The sequence below is a fragment of the Capra hircus genome, chromosome 22, assembly GCF_001704415.2.
Source record: "Capra hircus breed San Clemente chromosome 22, ASM170441v1, whole genome shotgun sequence".
Taxonomy (NCBI): Eukaryota; Metazoa; Chordata; class Mammalia; order Artiodactyla; family Bovidae; genus Capra; species Capra hircus.
Genome location: NC_030829.1, coordinates 10,710,650 through 10,735,696, shown reverse-complemented (window position 1 = coordinate 10,735,696; position 25,047 = coordinate 10,710,650). Strand labels below are relative to the sequence as shown.

The 25,047-nt window shown below is 38.2% G+C and overlaps 1 protein-coding gene across 5 annotated transcripts in view; it reads right to left on the bottom strand.

Moving 5' to 3' along the window:
- GOLGA4 (golgin A4) overlaps positions 1-25,047 on the bottom strand; it is a 104,116-nt gene that overhangs the window by 21,531 nt on the left and 57,538 nt on the right. For all 5 annotated transcript variants that reach the window (XM_005695547.3, XM_005695546.3, XM_005695543.3 and 2 more), the window contains 7 exons: positions 19,194-19,372; positions 17,091-17,219; positions 14,064-14,219; positions 8,284-12,527; positions 7,316-7,437; positions 6,772-6,902; positions 582-695 (listed from right to left, as the gene is read on the bottom strand). In XM_005695547.3, the coding sequence (XP_005695604.2) occupies positions 582-695; positions 6,772-6,902; positions 7,316-7,437; positions 8,284-12,527; positions 14,064-14,219; positions 17,091-17,219; positions 19,194-19,372 (5,075 nt within the window). The remainder of the gene's footprint in view (positions 1-581; positions 696-6,771; positions 6,903-7,315; positions 7,438-8,283; positions 12,528-14,063; positions 14,220-17,090; positions 17,220-19,193; positions 19,373-25,047) is intronic.

The window sequence follows — 25,047 nt, the reverse complement described above, 5'->3', positions numbered from 1 at the left end:
ATAAAGACTGGGATTATAAAAAAGCCTAGATATGTAGTGCCAGATCTCTTTGAATTGAGCCCAATTTTCCAAAATAATCCCCTTGCATCTACAACTGAGGAGAAAACATTGTTTTTCTCAAAGGTATATAACAAAAAACATTTTTATGCGACTACAAATAAGGATATATTATAAAGCAGAATATAAAATGTATATTAATTTTTAGCACAAAATATAAAAATCTAAAACTGAGATACATTCCATGGACCGTTTTTGGCTCTGCCCCAGGGCTACAAGGTTAACTGTCCTCTGCTGTCCTTTCCACAGGGAAGCCTGAGAAGCTTTGGTATCACAGAAACACCTAGGTTTTGAAGTCTGCAGAGTGGATTTATATTCCCAATACAACACTTACTGTGTGAGCTCCAACATTTTATTTAATCTCTTTGAAATTTAGTTTCACACTCTATAAAGAGAGGCTACAACTTCTCTCTTCAAAGATTTTTGTTAGGGTTAGATGAGGTAGGTGTGCATAGTAGGAGGCGAGTCAACAAAAACGACAATGTTTTCAAGGACTGAGTAAAGCCCAGTCCAGGTCCCCTCACTTTATCGCTGCTGGGAGTCTCCTCCTGCTCTAGCCTTTGCTGGTATTTCTTCTGCAGGTCCTCAAATTGAGTCTGCAAGTCCATTACTTTTGCAGTCATTTCTTCTTCACGAGCCTTTGGAATAAAAAAAGATATATTATGTTAACAAACATCTCAAAAAGAATGCAGTAAAGAAACAACATGATATTGCAAACTACCTCTGTGGAAGAAGCAAACACCCATATATTTTCTAAAACATAAACCACTATTTTTATTGTCATTCATTTCTGTGCTCTGAAAACTTCCATTCATGCCTCACTTTTAACTCCAAGCCCTTTTTAAACCTGCTCACTATTCCTACGATCACTTTTCCCACCTTTAGTCCTCTTATCCCCACCCCATAAAGCTCGTCAAGCTGACCCTTAAACTAGGATTCCAAGGTTTAAGCAACATTGAGGTGTGTGACAGCATTTTGACTGAACTATAATACAGAATCTATGTTCTAAGACTTCCATACTAGGATTTAATTTCCAGAAAATATCCAATATAAACCAGCTTTATGCACACCACAACTCAACTAGCTAGACACTTACTGATCAAAAGAAGTATGAGTTTTTTCCTCCCCCAGCTCCTTGCAATGAGCTGGTCAAGTCAAGATGGTTCTCTGTCCTAGTTAGCAAACCTGCACATCCCCTACACATCAGGCTGAAAACCACAACAGTTCTTCTTTGGAGTAAAGTGTTCAACTATAATCTATTTCTGAAGGGAGGGGAAAAAAATAACTGTCCAATATATCAGTAACTAACTAATGTAAGGTATCCATTTGCCTTGACCTTGGCAGAAAACAGACAAGGCTGCAAAAGTAATACGTCACTTATTGGTTGAAAACTCCTTCTTTCAAAATTTGGCAGACAAATCATTCTCTCTTCTGACTGCCCTGCTAATAGGCCTGCCCATCCTAACATCTTTTCATTTGTCTTGATAATTGCCATCATTTGTTGTACAAAGCAGTCCAGACCACTCCTTGCTCTTATAAATCTTGCAATAACCTTTGTGCTAAAAGGACATTTGGCACTGGAATATTGATCAGATTTGAGTAATGAAGACAGGACAAGTGTTTGCTATAACAGGCTAAACAGGAAGACAGCCACAAGCAGGTATCTGATTTAACAGAAGCTGACTTGTCAGAAGCAAGAAATGTCATTATTCTCAAAAACAGGTCCAGAGGCACAAAAAAAGAAATGAACCATGAGACACCTCAAAAGTCTAAATAACTTGTCATAACTTATCATTTGTCATGAAAATTCAAACAAATAAAAAAGATCGAAGCCCTTCTCACAACATAAGCGAAGCAGGAGTCTCTCGTAACTAGCCCCCAACATCTGCCAGGGAGGCATTCGAACATAGCCTCCACCCCTCACACGCTACTGACCAGAAATTACTGTAAATCTATAACTGCCCACAGTTCTGGCTTATTTACTGTTTTTATTCTGCCATCACATATACTGTGTGGATGTCTTGTTGATGTGGTCCAGCTTTGTTTGAAAGATCACCTCTACAGCTACAAATTTGGTTAGGCTCAGATTTTGATATGACAATTAGCTACATCTGACATTTCCTTTGACAGCTGGGAGAAACCAATCTGGAGCAAGCCCACTAAGAATTTGAAAAAAATCCTTGATGTGTCATTTCTAATTGAAGAAATAGCTCTGTGGTTTCCTTTGTAAAAGCTTTCTGTCTTCTTCAAGGGAGGAGGGGGAGCAATATTGCTTGCTCTTAAGTAAAAACAGTAAGAAAAACTAAACTAAGTATTTATGCACATACATGGAAATTACGTTTTAAAGACTATTATGCCAAAGCCAAATCACTAAAATGTGCCAAATGTCAAGAAGAAATCAGTCTTGTATCTAAACAGCTGCAGGAGCTCCTCCCTCCCAGTGAGGCTGCTCTGAGGTCGGGAAGGCAGTCAGCTCCCTTACTTGTCAGAGTCAATTCCTTTAGATGTCACCACCGTCTTTTCACAAATGAATGCTCCCTTGCCTACCAGGTGTCACTGCCTTCAAATTCACCAAGTGTCTAGTATATGCCAAGCATTTGGCTGGGTCCTCAAGACTTGAGATGGATAGCAAGATCCCTGCCCACAAGATACTAAGAGTCCAGGGGAGAGGACAGATACATTAACACATTCCTACACATATATGTATGTATGATAAAAATGACATGTCGACAGGAAGCAATAAATATAAATAAATATAGAATATCAAAGGAAGACAGGTGCAATTCATTCTGCTTTAAAGGGTTGCAAAAAACCTAAGTGAAAACAATATGCTGCAGAAAAGCACATTCGAAAAGCTAACTCTGGGATAGGACTGGGAAAAAAAGAAAAAAGAATTTTTTTTTTCCTGTCTGCATAAGTAAACACAGGAGTATTAAATAAGAGACTAATGGTCACCTGCGGAGGGAGAAAGGGAACAGGTCATAGAATACAGAGAACAGTGTGGGGACAATTTTCATTAGGGACCATCCTCCAAGTATACTTTTTTATATTACTTTGATCTTTAATCATGGAACATATTTGACTCAATTTTTTTTTCTAAATACAAGTTGAATTTAAAACTTAAAAAACTGTCCAAAGAGAGATGACAGCCAGCAGTACTAACTCATGAAGTGTGAGAATGAGCTCTTATGGCTCCAGGAAAAGCAGGAGCAGAGGTGAAATACGAGGAGGAAGGAGTTAAAGCTGAGCTCGGCTGGACCACAGACCAACCCAGAGGAGGGGCACCAGGACAGAGGGAAGACACTACACGTGTTCAGGGCAGGGATATGATCCCACGTTTATCTCCAGACAGACAATAACTCTGACAGGAAGAGATGAAAAACCAAGAGCAAAGAGACCAACTGGGAAATTAATACAACAGACCAGACCAGATGCAATATAGCAGCAAGGACCGTGGAAGAAGTGGTGGAATTAAGAGGAGAGGAACGCTCAATGTGATTCAATGAAACACTATAGCTGAAAGTCTGTTACATGTTGGAGACCATGGTGGAGATAACACAGTTAAAGGGAAAAAGGTTCTCTCTCTCCTCAGGAAGTCAGGGAAGATAAACAGATTTCAGGTTCTAAAAGGTGTGTGGATGTGGATGCGGATGTGTTAGGGACTGAGAAAGACAGGAGGCATGAATCAAGCTGACAAAGTTCTCAGCTTTCTCCAATGGGGGGGAAGCAACTCTAAGAAAGTGAGCTAAGACAGTAAAGGCAGGAAAGTGAAACTGTCTGCGTTCCACTTTGCTAGTAACAAATCCCACAATAACTTTAATGGATGACAAAAATACAGCACTCTACAATGTCATCATTAAGACAAATCATCGATCTGATAATGGCTTTTTTAGAGGGAAAAAACACTACCACATAATACATACAAATTGCATATAAAACTCCAATTCTGGAAATTTTTAAATGGGGAAATGGTAACAGAATATGCCTCAAAACCAAAGCAATATAGTGTGTGCTCAGTATTGGTAATACTAATACCTTTTAGTTATATTTACTCTTAAAAAAAAAAAAAATCTTCAAGACAGAGTATGTATTTGGGTGTTTGAATAGGGAGTGCTGATTTAATTACCAAGTCAGTCCTGGAGCTGGCATTGGAAGTCTGAGGCCACACTGTCTAATACAGTAGCTGCTGGCCACCCTGTATAGTAGGTATGAGCACTTGAAATGTGGCTAATCCAAGCTGAGACAGGCTATACATGCAAAAATACCCCAATTCTCAAAGAATTAATATGTATATATAATATGTTAAATATAATATATATATATCACTTTTATACTGACTACATTTTGAAATGACAATGTCTTGGATATAATGGGTCAGTTGCCATATTATTAAAATAAAATTCACCTGATTCTTCTCTTTCTAATGTGGATACTGCTGCTACTGCTGCTGCTAAGTCGCTTCAGTCGTGTCCAACTCTGTGTGACCCCATAGACGGCAGCCCATCAGGCTCCCCCATCCCTGGGATTCTCCAGGCAAGAACACTGGAGTGGGTTGCCATTTCTTTCTCCAATGCATGAAAGTGAAAAGTGAAAGTGAAGTCGCTCAGTCGTGTCCGGCTCCCAGCGACACCATGGACTGCAGCCTACCAGGCTCCTCTGTCCATGGGATTCTCCAGGCAAGAGTACTGGAGTGGGGTGGATACTAGAAAATTTTAAATCCCATTGTGGTTTGCACTGTATTTCTAGTGGACAGTGCTGGTCTAAGGTACAGGAAGGGGTCCGGGGAAGAGTCCACCCAACTCCTCTGGCCCATCCTCTACTTCCTGTCTCTACTGCTCTACTGCTCCAAGCCTGAAGCTGGAAGGACCATTTATTTTCTAGTAAACACCACATCTCCCAGAAGTAACCATACGGAGGTCAACTGTCACCTATCTCCCTGTTCACTGACCTCTCTGCCTACAGAGGTATGCTGTGATCTGCAAAGTCTGCCTTGTGCTACTGGTCCCCTGACACACACACTCAGAGAGACAGAGAGAGAGAGTTCACAAAAGGGAACAGTATAGCTCTGGCACGGTCTGTCCCCTGCACATGAAGCTCCCTGACTTAACTACCCATGATACACAACTGTTCCCTTCCCCAAGTTCCTTTCTTAAAAAAGAAGCCTTTATAAAATACACGAAACTAACAGAGTCAGCGCTCTACTACTCGCTCTGTAGTTTTAAGAAAATCATTTAACTATGCTGAACTCATTCTCCTTCTGCAAAAAAATTAAATAAACCACAAAAAAAGAAAAAACAGAAGGTAAACCTAAAACTAGCTTTAATGTATCTTCCAATCCCAACATTCTCTAAGCATTCAAGAAACAATGATTTTTTTTTAAAGCTTTGCACACATATACTCTAGGAAAGTATACGAAAATGTGAAATTATTCAAATTTTCTTTCATATTGAAATCTATAACTCAAAAACTATATTAAAAAATCACCAAAGAATTGATGCTTTTGAACTGTGGTTTTGGAGAAGACTCTTGAGAGCCCCTTGGAATGCAAGGAGATCCAACCAGTCCATCCTAAAGGAAATCAGTCCTGAATATTCATCGGAAGGACTGATGCTGAAGCTGAAGCTCCAATCCTTTGGCCACCTGATGCGAACAGCTGACACACTGGAAAAGACTCTGATGCTGGGAAAGATTGAAGGCGGGAGGAGAAGGGGACTACAGGATGAGATGGTTGGATGGCATCACTGACTCTATGGACATCAGTCTGAATAAGTTCTGGGAGTTAGTGATGGGACATGGAAGCCTGGCATGCTGCAGTCCATGGGGTTGCAAGGAGTCAGACGAGACTGAATGACTGAACGGAACATTTATATTCATGTAACATACCCCAGAATTCCAGCTTTTTCAATTATATTTAAAAAAATTATTACTAGAATCTGTTCCTGGCTCAGACCTCTACTGCTGCCACAGCCAGACTAAGGCAGGATTCTCTGGTTTACCCATTCGTAATCATCAAATGGTTCTCAGTACACTGTGAACTAAGGCTTGCAGTAACTAAAGAATCTGCACTCCAAGAAAGAATAATTTACATTGTTTTATACTCAAAAATATTCTGGAGTCCAAATACTCACTAGCATTCGCGGCTTATCTTTATACATAAAAATGACAACACTAATCCACCACTAGTAGAATAAACAGTATACTGAATTTATCTTTCAACTGCATATAAAAGATTTGGCTGGTGTATTCTTTTTTTTCATCTTTTTCCTCCCTTGAGATCAACAAAAACTATGCAAATTGGGTAGGGATGAAATAAAATTAACTGGCCCTCCTGAAATGATCCCAGTTAAGCTCATACACACACTAACTGTCTTAAACACAAGCTCTCAATTCTTAGTCTGGTGATCTCACAATTTGATCTGAATCTGGGAGATAGAGAAGAAAATCCATTCTTCCCCTTACTAACTCACTGTTGCTTCAAGTATGCCTGGTAAGCAGACACTGATCAGAAAACTACAAACCTAGCAGAAATCAAATAGACTCCTCATAAATCTGCAAACAATGGAAAAATACTAATTTCAATAATATTGAACTCCCCTCCCCCCCAAAAAACCCTCTACATTAGAAAAACAGGAAATCTGACAGCCCAGTCTTCTTTAGCACTACCACGAAATCTATTTCACCTAAATTTCAAGAGAGAGAGAGAAAATAAGGTACATCAAGGATTTCTTCGTATCTTTTCGCCGTTCTTGTTAGATCATCTTCTTTCTCTGCAATTTTTTTATATAACCGATTTGTCTCTTCTTGATGGCTTTCTAAAAGTTCAGCCTCCACTTCCTGGGCTTTATCTAATCAATAAAAAAAAATGGACACATACAAGCAAATATATTAGGTAAGAATTAATATCTATATCCTACTATCTGTAAGAATCCTTGTTCCAAATTATCAATAAACTTGATTAAAATCAACTGATCAAATTGATCAAATGTATCCTTCTCAGGGAGCAGCAGTGCCTTCATCAGGTAATTAATCAGCCAGTGCTTTCAGGTTCTTCCACCTGCTCCTTCCCTCTGAAAGGCAAGTCACTTTCAAGTAGCACAGTTTCCATCAGTGAGCTTTCTTGGGCAAGAATCATTTTGTTTCTACTGTTTATAATTACATAAAGCACTTAGCACAATGTGAAAAGAATAAGCTTAAATTATAAATAGCCACTGCTGACTGATTCTGATTTGATTTTTATTGAATTCAAAAGTTTACTTACCGATGGTCTCCTTTATGGTCATTTCCAGTTCCTGTTCCTTTTGTGCCAGCTGTGTATGAAACTCTCTCATCAGCTGTTTTAATGTGGAATTGTGCTTCAACTCAAGATCTTCCTGCTCCTGTCTGAGTACCAAAATATGAAGAGCTAATTATTGCCATACAAAAAAAGCAGTGCATATAGTCTGATCTCACTGGTATCAACCATATTTAAGGGTGTGTATGTATGAGCACACATGTATGTGTCTCCAGCCACAGAAAACTTCTGGAAGGCTAAGTAAACTATGATTAACTCTAGGGAATGGTCCTAAGGATTTGAGAATTTTCATTTTCCACTTAAAATTACCATATACCATATACATCATATATATCTATATAACAACATTAATACTAAAAATAATAGAACAAAAAATAATTACTGGGTTATGTACCTAATAATCATCATCTCATACGCAAGGAAAGAGTTTTTCCCCCTTAAATAGACATGGAAAAACACTGCTTCTTGCATTTAATTGCTTTTATTTCTCTTCAGCATTTAACTTAACTATATTTACAAATTTGATTATTAACAAATTTAGGTTATGAAACTTAACTGTATTAAGACACAAAAAAGATTTCATTAGGGAAGATTACCTCAAAAATAATCATACTGGGAAAAAAAAACAAAACTTCCTTGGGGCTTCTCTGGTGGTCCAGTGGTTAAGACCCCCACTGCCAATGCACAGAACACAGATTTGATCCCTGGTCCAGGAAGAACCCACATGCCTCGGAGCAACTTAGCCCATGCACTACTAACTGCTGAGCCCACTTGCCCAGATCCGGTGCGCCACAACAGGAGAAGCCACCACAATGAGAAGCGCATGCACCGCAATGCAGAGTAGCAGCCTCTGCTCACGGCAACTAGAGAAGGCCTGCACACAGCAACAAAGACCCAGCACAGTCAACAAATAAATAAGATGAATAAAAGCTTACTTGATTTTCTCTTCCATTTCTTTTTCATACTCTTTCTTTACTATATCCAGTTCTTGCTGATGCTCCTTCCGCAGCACTCGAATATCTTTCTGCAGTTTAACCACCTCCTGGCTCAGCTTCCTCTTCTCCTGCTCCGCCCCTGCTAATTTAAACTCCAGGTCATTGTGATCGGCCTCCATGTTACTAAGCAAGCTGGGCTGAACCACGTGTGATGTGGACTTTCCTTCAGCACTTTCTTCCAAAACTTCTGTGGGTTTACTTTTTCCATTCATCTGTTGTTGTAGAGCCTGTAAACTTTCAAGTTTTGAGGTCAGCGCTTCAATTTCAACTCTGTGTCCTTCCCTCTCTCTCAATAAGCAGGAATCCAGCTCTTTTATTTTTTGCTCCAAGATCTGACAGGTCAAGTCCTCCCCCTGGAGCGTTTTCTGGACATTGTCAACCACATTTTCCAAGTTCAGCTTTGCCCCTGTGTTATTTTTATCTCCTTCTTCTTCCAAATGCTGGGAAGAAACCAAGGAGTGTTTCTTGTTTTTTCCTTCAAGTTCTTCTTGAAGCTGATTTATCGTCACTCGATCCTCATGTTGTTTTGCTTCGGCCTGTTCTACCTTTATTAAGAGCTCCTGGTACTTGCACTGTATTTCAGAATGAGAGGAAATTATTTCTTCTTTTTCCTGCTCCAGCCTCTGCACTAACATTTCCTTTTCAATTAAGTTTCTTTGTAAGACACTGAGTTTTTCTTCACATGCATTTTGCACACAGCCTTGGGAATCTGCTTCTTCTTGCTCAGTACACACTGCCACATTTTCTGACAATCTAGGTACAGCTGACATTTCTGATTGTGGTGAACTTTCCACGGACTTCAGTTTTTCTTCCAAGATGTGAATTTCTCTGTCTCTTTCCTGCAGTTTCGTAGTTAGCTCACTCAGATGGCTTTCTTTGTCTTTTCTGTATTGCTGTTCTTTCTCTTCCATTTGTGATAACAACTGTTTCTTGATGGCAGCAATCTTTTGTTCAGCTTTTTTCTTCAGTTCTGCTAATTTCGCAGCACCTTCTAATTCAAGTCTATCTTCCAATGCTTTTAACTCCTCTTCTTTGCCTTTCACAATTGAATTCACATGTTCCAATTCCTTCTTCACAGATTCAAGTTCAGATTTCATGGAAGATGCTTGCTCTTCAAGTCTTAAGATTTTTTCTTCAGCCTCTTTAACCCTGTTGTCCTTCTCTTCTCCTAACTCTTGGATGTGCTGGAGTTTCTGAATCATTTCTTTCTGCTCACTATCCTTTTGTTGATGGTAATTTTTAAGAACTTCATTTAAGGACTCAATTTCAATTGTTTTCTGAGCAACATGCTCCTCTAATTCCACAATTCTCACTGTTTGAGTTTTTAACTCAGTCTCTAAATGGAAATCCTTTTTCTCCATCTCACTCTTCTTATCTTCCATCTCACCCTTTAAATATTCAAATCTTTTCTTTTGCTGATCAAGGTCCTCCTTCAATAAAGTTAACTGCTCATCCTTTTCACTGGTTTCCTTTGTTTTTAACTCAAGCTGCATCTGCAATTCTTTACTAGTATTTTGGTACTGTGTAAATCTTGACTGTGCTTTCTTCTTCCACTCTGAGAATTTGATGGACAAGTGATCTGCCTGTTCCAGAGCAGACGTTTTCTCTTTACTCAGAGTTTCAACTTTCAAAGATAAATCTCGCACTTGATCCAGCAGTTCCTGCTGTACTTCATCATGTCGCTTACTTAGTGATGAGATGGCCGCTTCTTTTTCAGCTAGGCTGATACTATTCTGAAGCTGGGCATTCAAATCAGCTAGCTGTTTACTAAGACTGCTGATCTCAGCTTTTTTTTCTTTAAGCTCTTCTTTCATCATGGTGACAGCATTGATGTTTTCTGACAACTCTTTCTTCAACTGTGTGATACAAGATTCCTTTTCTGAAGCAGCCTGTTGCTGATTTCCTCCTTCCTTCTGTAAGGCTTCTTTTTCTGTGACAAGACCTTCGATATCAGCCTTCATGCTCTTAATCTGACATTCTTTTTCTTCCAACTGATGTGTAGCATGTTGAAAAGAACTATTTAGTACATTCTGCTCTTCTGTTAGCTGTCTAAGTTGTGCTTCTAATTCAGAAACCTGGCAAGTTTTGCTTCGTAGTGCCTCCTTCACTTTAGCTGTGTGCTGTTGACAATGGGAGATTCTAGAGAGAATGGCATTGATTTTACTGCTGCTGATGTCGACGAGCTCACTTGTTTTAGCCTGTAGTAAGGCTTCAGTCTTCTTAGAGTAAAGGTCTAGCTGAACTGCTAGCTCCTCTGACAGCTTTTTGAATTCCAGGCTTTTGTCCTCCAGGCTTTTCTTACTGCTGTCATGTGAAGATTTCAGACTCTGGAATTCTTCATCTGAGGTTTTCAGCTTCTCAGTAAACTCCAAAACCTTGAGCCTGTCTTTTTCTGCCAGCACCTTCAGCTCAGCTACTTGCTCTTGAAGGAAAATGTTTTCCTTCAGAGAGCCATTCAAGTCAACCTCCAGCTTTTCAAGTTCAGCTTTTAGTTTAGTCTCATTCTGTGTGAGAGAATCCATGAGAGCAGCATTCTGCTTCAACTGTCCCTGTAATTCCTTTAACGCGGTATCCTGCCTAGCACCCTCTTCCTTCAGCCACGCCATTTCCTTGTTCATCTCTTCTTTTTCACACCCAAACAGGAGCATCTTTTGCTTCAGTTCTGCTACCTCTTGTTCTTTCTCCTGTAACTGGATATCATGTTTTTCCTGAAGTTCTTCAGCTTGCTGACTAAGTTTCCGCTCCCAGCCTGCTATGACATCATCGAGCTCTCGCCTGTGTGCCTCAGTGAGACTTTCTATTTGCTCCTTTTGGTTTGTCTCCAGTCTTGACACTGCATCATTGATTCCAGCTGAGTTAGCCTGTGCCATTTCCAAAATTTTGGCATTGAAGTGTTTTTCTTTCTGACTGAGCTCCAGAGCAGTATTTTCAAGCTCTTTTTTAAGTTTGGCTTCCTGATCCAACAATTTCTTCTTTAACATTTCTTGCATCTCCTTTGCTTTCTGCTTAATTTTTTCCATCTTTTTCTCTTGATTTTTAAATTTGGCTTCATATTCCTCTTGCAAAACACGAATACTGTCCTCCTTGGCTGATAATTTCTGTTTGAGTATTTCTATTTCTTTGCTCTGGGCTTCTCTCATTTGTAAAATAACATTTTCCTTTTCCATTAAGAGTTGCTTTGTCTGTTCCTGCTCTGTGCTGTTATCTTTAAGTTGGGATTCATAGAGTTGGGTTAAAGATTTCACTTTTTCTTCCATTTCACGATTCTGTTTTTCAAGCTTCTGCAGTAGATCCTGCACCTGGATTTTGTGAGTGTCTAACTCAGCACAAACATCCTTCTTTTGAGCTTCAACTTCAGCTACCTGTTTGGTAAGAAGAATTCTTTCTGTTTCCAAATCCAACAACTTCTGCTGCAACTGGGCCAGCTGCTCCTCATGGACTTTAGCCTGCTCATGCGCTGTGTTCTGCAGTGACTGGAAAAGTTCCAGCTTAGTCGACGCCTGCTGGAGTTCCCCTTCAGACCTTTTGATGTCTGCCTCTAAACTTTCCACATGGGCCTGATGGTCTTTTAAATGCTTGTCCTTTTCCTTCAGAAGAAGCCCAAGCTGGTTAATTTCATCTTTTAAGGCCTTTTCAGTTCTCTGGATAGAAATCTCTTGTTCTTTAATGATATTGTCAACCTGTTGTTGGTGATGATTTTTCTGTTCATCCAGCTTGGCCTCTAATTCCTGCTTCACTCGACCTGCTTGATCCTTTAGTACAGAAAGTTCTTCTTCTAGCCTGTCACGCATTTTTAATACTTCTGACAATTCAGACGATAATGATTCCAATTCTGTTTGCTTCACATCAAGCTTTTCCAAAGTCTTTTCATTCATTTCTTCTATGTGGGCCTGAAAGAGTGTCTCTCTGTCTTTCACCAATGTTTCTTTCTCTCGCTCATACTGTTCTCTAAGTTCTTCCATTTCAGTCTGATGCTGTTGCTTTAAGACTTGGAGCTTTTCAGTCCAAATGTTATCTTGCTGATGCTGCAGACTTTCCAATTCTGTCTTGTGTTTTTCAACCATGATTGTAATTTCTTTATTGTGCTTATTTTTTTCAGCTTCCAAATGAATAGTTAAATCTTCTGATTGATTTTTATTTTCTTGCAAGCTTTTTTCCAAAGAACTTTCTAATTCGAGAATTCTCTGTTAATGAAAACAGATGTGTTTTTAATTTATTAGCAATGATACACATGACATGATGTCTACACCTCCTTAAAAACTACAATTTAGGTAAATAATCTTGCATGTTGTATCAAATACCAGAAAGGACATAGAATCTGTGCTCGGTTCCTAAAGGAATCATGTAATGAAAAAAAAGATTCTATTTTTTACACAGTTCATAATTCCAGATCCTATTTGGTTAACTATTTCAGCTATCTACTTTTCAAAACCATTCTGAATGGATAGTGGGGGGGGAGAGGGGGAGGGAATGATAAACTAGATAACAGTAACTGTTGGTAGAAAGATGCGTATTTTTTTCTGTTTTTAAAAAAGCCTATTATAGTATTCTATTACTTTTATAACTTAATTTTGAAAGAAAAATAATGTATCTGGCTTTTCACCAAAAATTATTACTTAGATGTTTTCAAAAAGAAGGAACTTACACCAGAGTAATTACCAAAGCAGTTTACGAAAAGTAATAGTAAAATATTATTATCTCATGAAAATATCAATCTTGATTGAAGGAAAAAGAGCTAATTAAGGCAGAGCCAAGGAACATCAGAACTGGAATGGTATTAAGTAATTATCAGATGCAACCTCTTCATGTGACATGTAAGGAAATTAAGGTATAATTAATTTATAAAGCTAACAAGTGAAAGATGCAGGCCTCCTGAGTACCCATTCCCCTTGACTATGCCACCTTACAAAATGTTGGAAGTGGGCTAATAAGACATAGTTTAGAAATATGCATAAGAACTGAGACTGTTTCACTGTCTAAATCAGAGCAAAAGGGTTTAAAAAGTCTAAGTAGCATTAATTTATTCCTAATAGGTCAAATACTTCATGCACTGTTAAGGGAAAGAACAGAGGGCCTTAAAAATGTGCACACTGAGATAGACATACTTACCTGCTCATCACAGGACTATTTTTTAATATGGGAAAACAGGAGAAAAATTAAGTGTAAAAGTAGAGGAACAGGGTATATAAACCGATACAACAGAAAATGAATAATGTCCAGACATGGCATGAGATGAAGGCGAAGAGATAAGAAGGTGTCAGGGCAAGTGCTGCCTACAAAAGGAGGCCTCTTCCTAAGGATGAAGGTGAGTAAGCAGTGGAGCAAGGATGCTGCACTGCTTACTGAGGGCACAGAACTAGAGCGAGTGCCTGACAAATACAGTCAACCAAAGGCAGAGAGTCAGGAGCACCATGAGGCAGACACCAGACCCCTCCCACAAATAGCTCTGACCATCTACAAATGGAGTGTACGTATGTGTGTGTGCTCAAGTTGCGTCCTGACTCTGCGACCCCGTGGACTCCAGCCCACCAGGCTCCTCTGCCCACGGGATTCCCCAGCAAGAATACTGGAGCAGGTTGCCATTTTCAGGAGCACACGTATATGTGTATCTAAAACAAAGTCTTCGCTACAACTTTATATTGACTGTACGTAATAAGAGTTTTCATGTATTAATACAAGTAACCCTACAGCCCGGGGCCCTGAACAGTGTTTAAACTTACAGTTCTGTATGTCTCTGCTTCTTGTTGAAGGTCTCGAAGTTTATTTTCACTCTCTGTGAGGATTGCTTTCTTCTGCAACTCTAACTCTTCCAAGGCCAACGATTCTTGCTGATCTTTTTCTTGAGTGATCTTCAAATATTCTGACTGACTTTTTTCCTGTGCCAAAAACAATCATACGACCTTAGACCCATGTAGATCTTCAGCATTCTCAAAGCACTGCCACAGGAATCACTCATTTCATTTGATCTGCACACCAGACCTGTGAGGTAGACAGCATCGTTACCTCTCTCTTCTCACACTCTGGTCTGCAGAAACAGGGCATAGTGGCTTTCCCAGTATGGTCTGGCCAGTCTTTGCCACATTACAACTAATATGAAAAATTTTGTTTCCAGTAGCCCTACTGTGCGAGTGCGTGCTAAATAAGTCACTTCAGTCACGTCCAACTCTCTGCGACCCCATGGACTGTAGCCCGCCAGGGTCCTCTGTCCATGGGACTCTCCAGACAAGAATACTGGAGTGGGTTGTCATGCTCTTTTCCAGGGGATCAAACCTGTGTCTCTTATGTCTTCAGCACTGGCAGGAGGATTGTTTACCACTAGCACCACCTGGGAAGTGTATGTACTATGTATTCACTACTTAAAATGCTTTGCAAAGTATCACTGAATGTGCAGGGTCACATAATTGTCACTACCTCTAGAGTTTGATATTTCTACTCTAGGCCATAGACTTATATAATTTATATTAATTTAGGCTGTAAATTTATATAATTTGTGAGAAATACCTTACTATGATAGGGAACCCCACATGGAAAAGCTAATCAAAATGAGACTACATGTGAATACATAGAGTAGATCAAGGAACTCTAAAAGTCTATACAGCTCCTAAGATCTGGCCCATTTCACTCTGGTGAAGTATATTGCTTTAAGGAAAGATTTTGTACCATACTGTAAGCAGATTGATTTTTTTTTAATTAGTTTCTATAACATCAATTTTGAAACATCATTTTAAACATACTAAACTGTTTAACATAAACTATAATTTAAATGCATTGCCATCTATGCCCATAAATATAAAAGAGGAAATGCTAATAGTCTGCAGAATTTTGACTCTCAATGCCAAACTAACTTCTTTGAGAAACTAGGTAGGAAGAGGAGTGGAAGGGGACGAGAGCACGTGCAGGTATGTGTGCTTCATGTGTTATGTGTGTCCTGCGCTTACTAGTCGGAGTATGTCTGAAATTATCGATTCCCAAAACACAGTATTAACAAGGTCAATGTTCAGAGTCCAGTGCCCCAGTTGCATGCTACTTGCTCAGTCATGTTCGACTCTTTCATGACTCCTTGAACTGTAGCCCGCCAGGCTCCTTGGTCCATCGGATTCTTCAGACAAGAATACTGGAGTGGGCTGCCATTTCCCTCTCTAATTACAGTGCCCCAATCACTCCAGTATGAAAACCCATGGCAGGTCTTAATGGCAAGAATTTTTAGCATCATCCCCTGCTTCATTTATGTCCCTAGTGTCTCACTTTGTTCCTTTAATTTCCATGCTACTATTTACGCTGTCCTGTTGTAATTTTTAAGTACTCTTGTAAACAACTTCAAATCCTTTTTGGACCAACAAAGAATACAAATATGTGCCCATACAGATGTATATTTCACAACCATGAACTAAACCCCTAACCTCAGCCAACAGTACTGTAAATCCATGTGTCTCTTGGCCCCACAGGGATTACAGAACTCCCTGACTCAGTTCAAGGATCACAGCTGCTAGAAAGCCTCAGAGCCCCAGGTCCAAACCAGAGTGAAAACAGAAATGTGGAAAAGAAAGGAAATGAAAATTATAAAAACTATTTCTCATCCTTTCACACTAGAAGTATTTTTTAATTATACCTATTATCTTATGGATAATAACTTCACATAAAAACAATAATCTACATTTTTGGCATTAATACTTCTGGAAAATCCCATGGACGCAGGAGCCTGGTAGGCTGCAGTCCGTGGGGTCGCTAAGAGTCGGATATGACTGAGCGATTTCACTTTCACTCTTCACTTTCATGCACTGGAGAAGGAAATGGCAACCCACTCCAGTGTTCTTGCCTTGAGAATCCCAGGGACAGGCGAGCCTGGTGGGCTGCCATCTATGGGGTCGCACAGAGTCGGACACGACTGAAGCGACTTAGCAGCAGCAGCAGCAGCAAGGTAACTTATCTAAATAGGCTTTTCACAATTTAAATAAAATAGTTTTTGTTTCAAACTTTCAAATTATACCATACCAACAACTCTTTCTTATCTTTGCTTTTTTGGTTATTGTTTTAGTTAGTTCAAGCCAGTTTTTTCTTATTTTACTTTATTTTTTTAACATCATATAGACTGAAAATTACTGATATCGTTCTACTTAAAAGGAAAACTGCATACGTGCTCAGTCGTGTCCGACTCTTTGTGATCCCATGAACTGCAGCCCACCAGGCTCTTCTGTCCATGGGATTTTCCAGGCAAGAATACTTGTTCCCCCAAGGAATGTTCCCAATCCAGGGATCAAACCCGAATCCCCTGTATCCCCTGCATCAGCAGGCGGATTCTTTACCACTGTCCATCTGTGAACTTGGTCATTTTCATTTTGTCCTCTTTAAAAATGCATTCAAGCAAGCTTTCTGAGCCTTAAGCTCTGATACATTCAGTGTGGTATCTGATATCTATCGAGACATTCTTGCTAAATTATATGCAGTTGCTGGCCAATTGCTTCAGTTAACCTATCCTCCCCTTTATTTCCCCCTAATCATAGCCTACAGCCAGGGTGAGAGGAATGATCCACAAACAAACTGATTAATGAAAGCTTGTTAGACAAGCAAATTTAATGTTCAGACAATACTAAATCAACAAATTCTGACAGCCTCATTCCTGCCTACAGTCAGTCTCTCTGCATCCTCAAAAGTCAAGGCTGAGAGTAGTGTGACCTCAACCTAGAAGGCAGGGGTGAGGGCGTGACAACTTTATAATGAGGGAAAAACAAAATACTGTAGGTACTTACAAGAGCTAGTCTCATTTGCTCCTGAAATTCTGTTTCTTGGGTCTGAAGCTTCTTCATCAGTTCCTGCTCTTTGCTAGCCAACTCCTCTTCATGAAGTTTCTGTAATTTAGCAATCTGTTCTGAGGATTTCTGAAAAGCAGCCAAATAGTTAAAAGTGAAACATCCAGATAAAACATGTCACTCTACAACAAAATAATACTTTATTATAGTTCAATCATCAAGCTAACAGATTCCTAAGAGGAAAAATCAGAACATATTTCTCACATAAATCAAAAGTCACAAAATTCTTGAGAGTTGAAAGAAAAACCAGTAAAGGGTTGCTCCTCATTTAGGACATGAAGAGCTGCAGCTTCAATAGTCAATCTTATGGGGCTGAAGTGCCAATTCCACATCTTATAAAGATGTTCCCACCAAACAAGATGGGGAAGCATAGCAAGGGGAATAAGGATGCGTTCAGAGAGGGCACTCCATCATGGGCAAGGTGCCCTGGCTGCACCCATCTAATTATGCCTACCTTTCCAGGCATGTACTACTACTTACTAAAAAGTTTAAGTACTGGTCTTGTTCTTTCTTGAATAGGAAGACTCAAATCTTATAAAAATGTCAAACCACCCTAACTAAATTCAAAAATTTAATAAAATCAAATAAAACTACCAAGCAAATAAGGGAAGGCCCACTGGACAAACTAAACATGGAGCAACAGCCACTCCCTCCTGAACATAAGAGTAATGAGGGGCTATCAGGCACTGGAACAGCACGAAGCTAGAACACACTGTGCAGCCAGCAGCAGTGTGATACCAGCATGCGACCAGACAGAGCAGTGGAGCAGCGCAGGGAGCCCAGAGGACCCAGACACAGCACTACAATGATTTAGTATGGAGCAAAGGCAGCACGGCACGCCAGAAGGGGAGACACGGGTTACGAAAGAAGTGATTTGAAGACTGCTATGTAGTCATCTGGAAAAGATTCAGGTTGGATCCCTACCTCACTCCTCACACTAAATAAATTTTAGTTGGATCAAAAATTTAACCATAAAAGATGAAAGCATAAAAGTGTCACATGAGAAAAACAACTTTTTTTTTTTACTCAGTTGAGAATGTCTTCAAGTAAAACAAAAATTTGCTAACATTTAAGGAAAAGAAAACTTTTCTGCATATCACCCCCCCAAAAAAATGATAAAGACAACAAATTGAAAATTATTTGGATAAAAATGTCTATCTCCAAGGGCTAATTCTTACTATAAATAAAAAACTTCAGTAAGAAATCAGTAAGAAAAAGTCCAACAGTCCAAGAGGAAAAGGAATCAGGATTTGATCAGGCAACTCAAAACAGAAAACTATAAATTCCATGTAAACATACAAAAACATGTTTGTCATACTGGTAAGAGATATGCATATCAAAACTACAGTGATGTCATTTTTAACTTAGCTCATAAAGATTTTTAAAAAGTCAGGTAACAACATCTTTGTCAGGGCAGGAACATATTCTAATACTTGAATATAAATGGTCCTCCATCAAGCTTGTAGCAGCTAGGCAATGATTAAAACTGCACATGACTTTTGCCTGAGTAATATTCCACTTTTAGGAATCTATTCTAAAGAAACAGATGTTAGTGAATATGATAAGGATATTCACAATTTCCAACAATAAAAACTGAAAGTCTAAATATCTATCCATCAGCAGAAGACTGATAAAATTATGAGCTATTCATAAAATGAAATCCTGAGCTGTCTTTGAAACAAAAAGGGTATCACTATTAACTCAATAACAAAGAACGATAACCAAGACAGGTTATTAATTTGGGAAAGCAAAATACAGAACATTAAAAATAACGTGCCATCTTTTATTTAAAAAAAAAATTAAAGAGAGGGTTAGAAAGCAAAAGAGAGAAATTATATGCAGAGATTATCTCTGGGAAGTATACTCAAAAAGATACACATTCATTTCTTTATCAGAATGCTTCTTTCCTATATCCTGAACATCATGAAACGGACATGGTCTAAAATATAAATTTACTCTTCTTTACTGCAAAGAGTAAAGGAAAAGTATAAGACTTAAGTTTCAAAATTGCTGTAACCCACTGCAATCTAGAATTATTCTTACTTTCGTGATATCGATAACCTCCTGCTTCACACAACTTAATTCCTGTTGAAGTCTGACACGTTCCTCCTCACTTGCTTTTTCAATGGCTTTTATTTGCTCATCCATTTCTGCTTTCATTTTTCTCCGTGCTTCTTCTGTTTTTTGGGCTGTACTCAGGGCTTTCTCAAGTTCCTCAAAAGCTATAATGAAAACAGCAGAAAACAAGTATCTCAAGAAATACTATCATTGAGCTAAAGTGTTTTACATTCAATTGACGTGAACTAAGAGCAGCAGCAGCAGGACATGTTAAAAAACTCATCGCTGTTTAAAGCCAAGAGGCATTTGAATGGTAGTTCAACAAAGCCACAAGAAAGGTCCAGTCACTGAAAGCAATTTGTCATTGAGTTCTAGATTCAGATATTAATATGGCTTATACTGTATGAACTTAGGCTCAAAGTTGGAAAAAATATTAAATGACTAAAGATTTGCCCCACTCTCCCCACAAGTGTCATTATGGACAGCAAATTCATAGAAATGAACACTTGTACCTACCCTGTAGCATATAATTGCAATTGCTTCTTTGTCTGCTATGCAAGTTCTTATCTATTATCAATAACTAGGTAACACTATTGTATACTCACTGGGATATTTTTAAGGATGAAAAAATTCTTCTTTGACTAATCGTATTTTCAAAAAAAAAAACCTCTTAACCATATAATAAAAGCAGGGTTTTTTCCCTAAACATTTACTGGCTGAATCACATATTAAACCAATGTATTTTGATATGAAACCTACTACTTATGTAAGTTTCAAATTAATGTAGCTAACTAGTAAGAAATCTTTTCCTGATTCAAAAGTGTACAAAAAGGCACTACTAGCACGGAGTTTTGGGGTGAAATAAGTAAGAATACAGGCTCTGCAAAAACAGTCACCTAGGCTACAATAATAAGATCTTTAAGGACAGCTCACCCAGCATCAAACAGAATCTGACAGCATGGGTACAAGAGCTGAGTAACTAGACACCGAAAATACATGAGTATGTGTGTTTGTATGTACATGTGTGTGTGTGCATGTGTGCACTGTGTATGTGTGTAAACACACACTTTCTCTCTCTCCCCCTCTTTCGGACAAAATAATGTCCTGTGAAAATCCTAGTGCTATTATCATCCTCAACTATTTTCTTTAGTCCTCAAAGAATAGAAGATTTCCCTTTACCAAAGAGAAGAACTATAAGTAAAACATCAATTTTCAAGATGGGTTTTAATCCTTTTACGAAATAAATATTCAAGGTGACAATTCATTGACATGTGCAGTATTTTCACTTTCAGCGGTGTAAGAAATGTGGAACTTCAACCGATGATATCCCATAAAAAGCCCTTTCATTAACTACAATTTCACTTAACAGATAGCGGTTTTCGCAAAGAAACTGCATACCTAAAGACAAACTTGTATTCTAAGGCATTTTCTTAATGGAGAAGTATATTAGGTATAGAAAAAGGCAACAGAAAGATGGAATTCTGCTAACAACTGGGAAACACAACTTACTTTGCTTACTATCTTAAAAAAAAAAAAACTTCTCTGGCAATCATGCATTTGATATTTAAAAAAAAACCTATCCAACTTATTCATTTTATGTGTCCAAAGTATAAAATCAGAGCTCAAATAAGGTCTAAGTTTTAAAGGCATATTAATTAAGTTTAATTATTTTTAAAGATTGCCTACTCCAACTTCAGGGATATTTGCCTGCAAACACCAAGATGATAATCCTTAGACATAAATATTCTGGTAAATAAGATATTTAAAGGAATATGATATCTTTTAGCTATTCTTTTACTATAAATTCTGGTGTCCAGCATAAATAAACATCTCTTGCTCGTAATAAGAAATTAGTTTCCTTGTTTCTTAAAAATCAGTCAAGTAAAATGATCAATTACAGGAAAGAAATCTTGTAACAGGGTGCGTACTGCTTAAGTATGAGCTGAAGGCTTACATCTGGGAAAGAAAAACATGGAAAAAGGAATGCTGGTATTTTTTAATGTTTGGATGTCATCACCATCTTTTCCTTACAGCTAATATTCAGCATATAAGATTGTATCTTAGCATTTCTAAGCACTTCACAGAAATATCTTAAATCAGGCTCTAGAGAACCTGAAGATAGCTATGATATTCTTCCAGCAAGACCGAGTTTTAAATGAAAAGCTTCTGTCACTTAAGCAAAACAAAACTGTACATAGTCAATACCAAGTGAAACTTCCTTTTTTTAAAATTCCAGAATCCAATAAAATATAAAAATAGATACAGGGCTCTCACCTTATTAATCAACAACAACAAAAATCAATGCCACAAAGTTCCTTTTGGATATAATTTTTCAAAAGTTAATCTTCCTAACCATACTCAGTAAATTTTAGTACATTCTACATGGTAGTGTAATTTTAGTGCTCAATACTCCAAAACAGTTAAGTCACTTGATTATCCATCATATAATGATTAACGTAGGACAGATCTGGTTCCAAAGTTCTCATTTAAATTTAATCCTTTCTTCCCACGCTCTGCCACCTTGTCAAAAAACCATATAATTTTATACCTAAAAGGACACCTTTGAGACTTTTAATTCGACATCTTCATTGAAATGTAAGAACTGAGTCCTCCAACGTTTCCTTTGGATGATAAATCAACTTAACTATACAGAGTTTAAGGAACAATCCTTATCTTGCATTATTTTTTAAAACTAAGAATGCTGGCATTGATCAGGCTCAGCTGAGCAGTAACATACCTTACTGAACCAGAATTTTTGAACCAATCAGTTACTGATGGCTTCTAACTCTCAACAAAATTCACCATGTTATGCCTCTGACAGACATACAAAAACTCACTGCTTTCCATCTCCATCGTGCTTTATGAAAATGTTAAGTCCCCCCAAAACAAAATTTTAAAGAGGCAGTATAACACGTTTCTATATCCATGTACAGAAAACTTATTTCAAACACATTCTACACTGCACCACAAATGAAGCCACTTCTTTACAGGAAGTCTGTCTCCAAAAACGAGTCCCATTTCAATGCTGAAGGAGGATATGCTGAGCGCCTACTTACTAACAAGAAACATCTCACCTTCTGATCCTGCAACCACCAGATACAGTAAGTGGACTCCATGGCCTGTAATATAAAAGCGAATTCCTCCTCCCCTTTCCAAAAGGAATCTACACTAGGATTTTAACGTTGAGTACTAGAAGAGGTATGTTCTGAAGGCCTATGTAATTTACCTTCCAATTCCCAACAACTTGAGTGAGTGGGGAGGAAGAAAAGAGTGCATCAGCCCCAGCTGACGAGCCTTCTGCCAGCATGCAGGAGTGCGCGGGGAAACCGTGGCCACAGCACACATCAACGGGAAGGCTAAGCACCAGCTGCCGCCAAATGTTGCAAGAACACAGGGTGTTCTTCCAAAGCAAAATTCAATGTATCTCAGGCAATTTTCGTTTTCAAACAAAATCCTGTGAAAACATTTCTACGAAAATGTAATATATCTTAGGAATAGTCCTCTATCAGTTACAAACACAGGGCAGACCTTTTACTGCCAGCTCCTCACCTTCCCCTTAGACAAGGTTCTGTTACATCCATGGGAGGTATAAAAATGGACAAATGCTCACTATAAGAGTTACATGAGCTCAGTAATCCAATCATTCACTCATCATACATTTATTAGATGTCTGCCATCTGTCAAGCATATGCTAGGCACTGGGTGATATCAAGAAAGTATTTCACAAAGATAGTTGAAGTTGTAAGGTTGGGAGGGGCGGTGCAAAGTGTAAAAGAACTAAGGCTCAGGCTAAGCGAGGACGACTGTGGCATTTGCTTTGTCACCTCAGCATCCTTCCCCGCACCATCCTCAAAGTCCTAACCAGTCGTATTACTAACAGCAAATGCCAGAATTCTGAGATTCTAGGCAGCATTACTATTTTGTAGCACTGTCCTGGAAGACACTTTAGGACAAAAATAACAAGACCCACTCTACTCCCCCTGCAGAGAATAAGGAGAGAGGCAGAAAAGTGGAAAGGCTGACAACCTCTAGATTAACTAAGAAGCTGAACAACAACATCAAGAATGAGTAAGTAAGCCAGCGCCTATTTCTTTATCCCAGCAAAAAGCTGCTAGAAATGCATGAGGTATTAAAAAAAAAAAACCAGCTAGTACCATGAAATGAATAAAATGCAAATTAACAGGAAAACAACAACAAAAAGTTCTTCTTTATCAGAATTCCCACCCAATCATCAAGCCTCTTTTGTGAATAAAAGCAAAAGTCTAGAGCAGCAGTTTTCAAAGTCTGATCTCAAAATCCTAGAGTCCCGAGACTCTCTGAGGAGCTATAAGGTCCTCCTTTTTCCAAATACTTCTCTGCATGAACGCAGATGTTCTTGATCTATTTCAACCAAATTAACATATCGCAACAGACTGAATGTGGAAACAGGCATGAAAATCCAGTTATCTTCTATTAAGTTAAACAATAAGATAAGCAAAGATGTAAAATAAGGTTTTTCTTCACACTAAATTGTGTTTTGGGAAATACAGGTAGTTTTCATTAAAGCATTTATACTTACATGTAATAGGTTTTTAACTATTATTTTTAAATGAACTATTTTTAAAATTTCTTAGCTTTAATTTCTAATATAATAAATACCAATCCATATTACCCACATAATAAAAACTCTTTGGAATCCTCAACAGTCTTTAAGAGTACAAGGAGATCCTTGTGTCTAAAAAGTTTGGAAACCACTGGTCTAGAGTTTACATAAATGAAAATAAAATGATACTACCACCCAGTGGCATAAACCAGCTAGTGCAATACTTGTAAGCTCGGGCCTTCAGAAATCTAATAAATAATCACATTTTACAATGGAAATCTACTTTTCAAGCCGCTGCCCAAAATACATAACAAAATTCACTCTAAAAGATTAACTATGCTTTGACCTTTAAAGTTTTTACAGATCTATCCAAATTTTCACATACTCCTTACATTAATCATGCAAATTCATCTATCAAATATTTTGAAAACTTCAGGATGATCTTGAAAAATATTAGGCTAAAGCTAAGTAAATTTAATTAAACTGAAAATATGATTCTATAATAATTGTGTTCCTCTAGTTGCTGATGCTTTCCAGTAACAGTGACAATTGCCAGGAACAGAAGCAAGTGCAGAGTGACAATGACTTTCCAAAGATATGGATGCACAGCTACTACTGCAGAAACGTATCAGGCACCTACAAATACATGATTATTAAGTAAACAACCTATATCAAAATCTAATTCCATTTAAAATAATAGAGTTTTCCCTCAGGTGTTCATTCAGTGCCAAAATGTGTACCTACTATTTGCCTAAAATGGCACTCTTAAATTCTACTTTAATTCCTAATTTTTTGCCTGAGAAACATGGAATTTTCTTTGTAAAGCTTGTACTAAGTACCCATGATAAGGAAAAAAAAACAGCCCTTACCCCAGTCCTGTTCATACAAGGCTTGGGAAAGGCACCATGATTCACTTATTGGCATGTGTGGATGCACAAAAATAAGATGTTTTGTGAGATTTAAGACTCCAAAAACACTCTGTGACAAATTATCAGCAACTAACAAAACATTTAAATACACGTGATTTTTGTTATTAAATATGCATAAATCTTATACACTGTTTAAAAAGAAACTATTTTAAAGGGTTCTTCAAATAAATATGTTCCACTGAATGCCTTTGGTATTATCAGGCCTATACTATACAAATGAAGGAAAGAAAAAAAAAACCACGACTTAATTTCTGAACAAACACAACATGACAATGAAAAAGCAAACAATGTTATGAGTTACTCTACATTATAAAGGGCAGCCAATCAT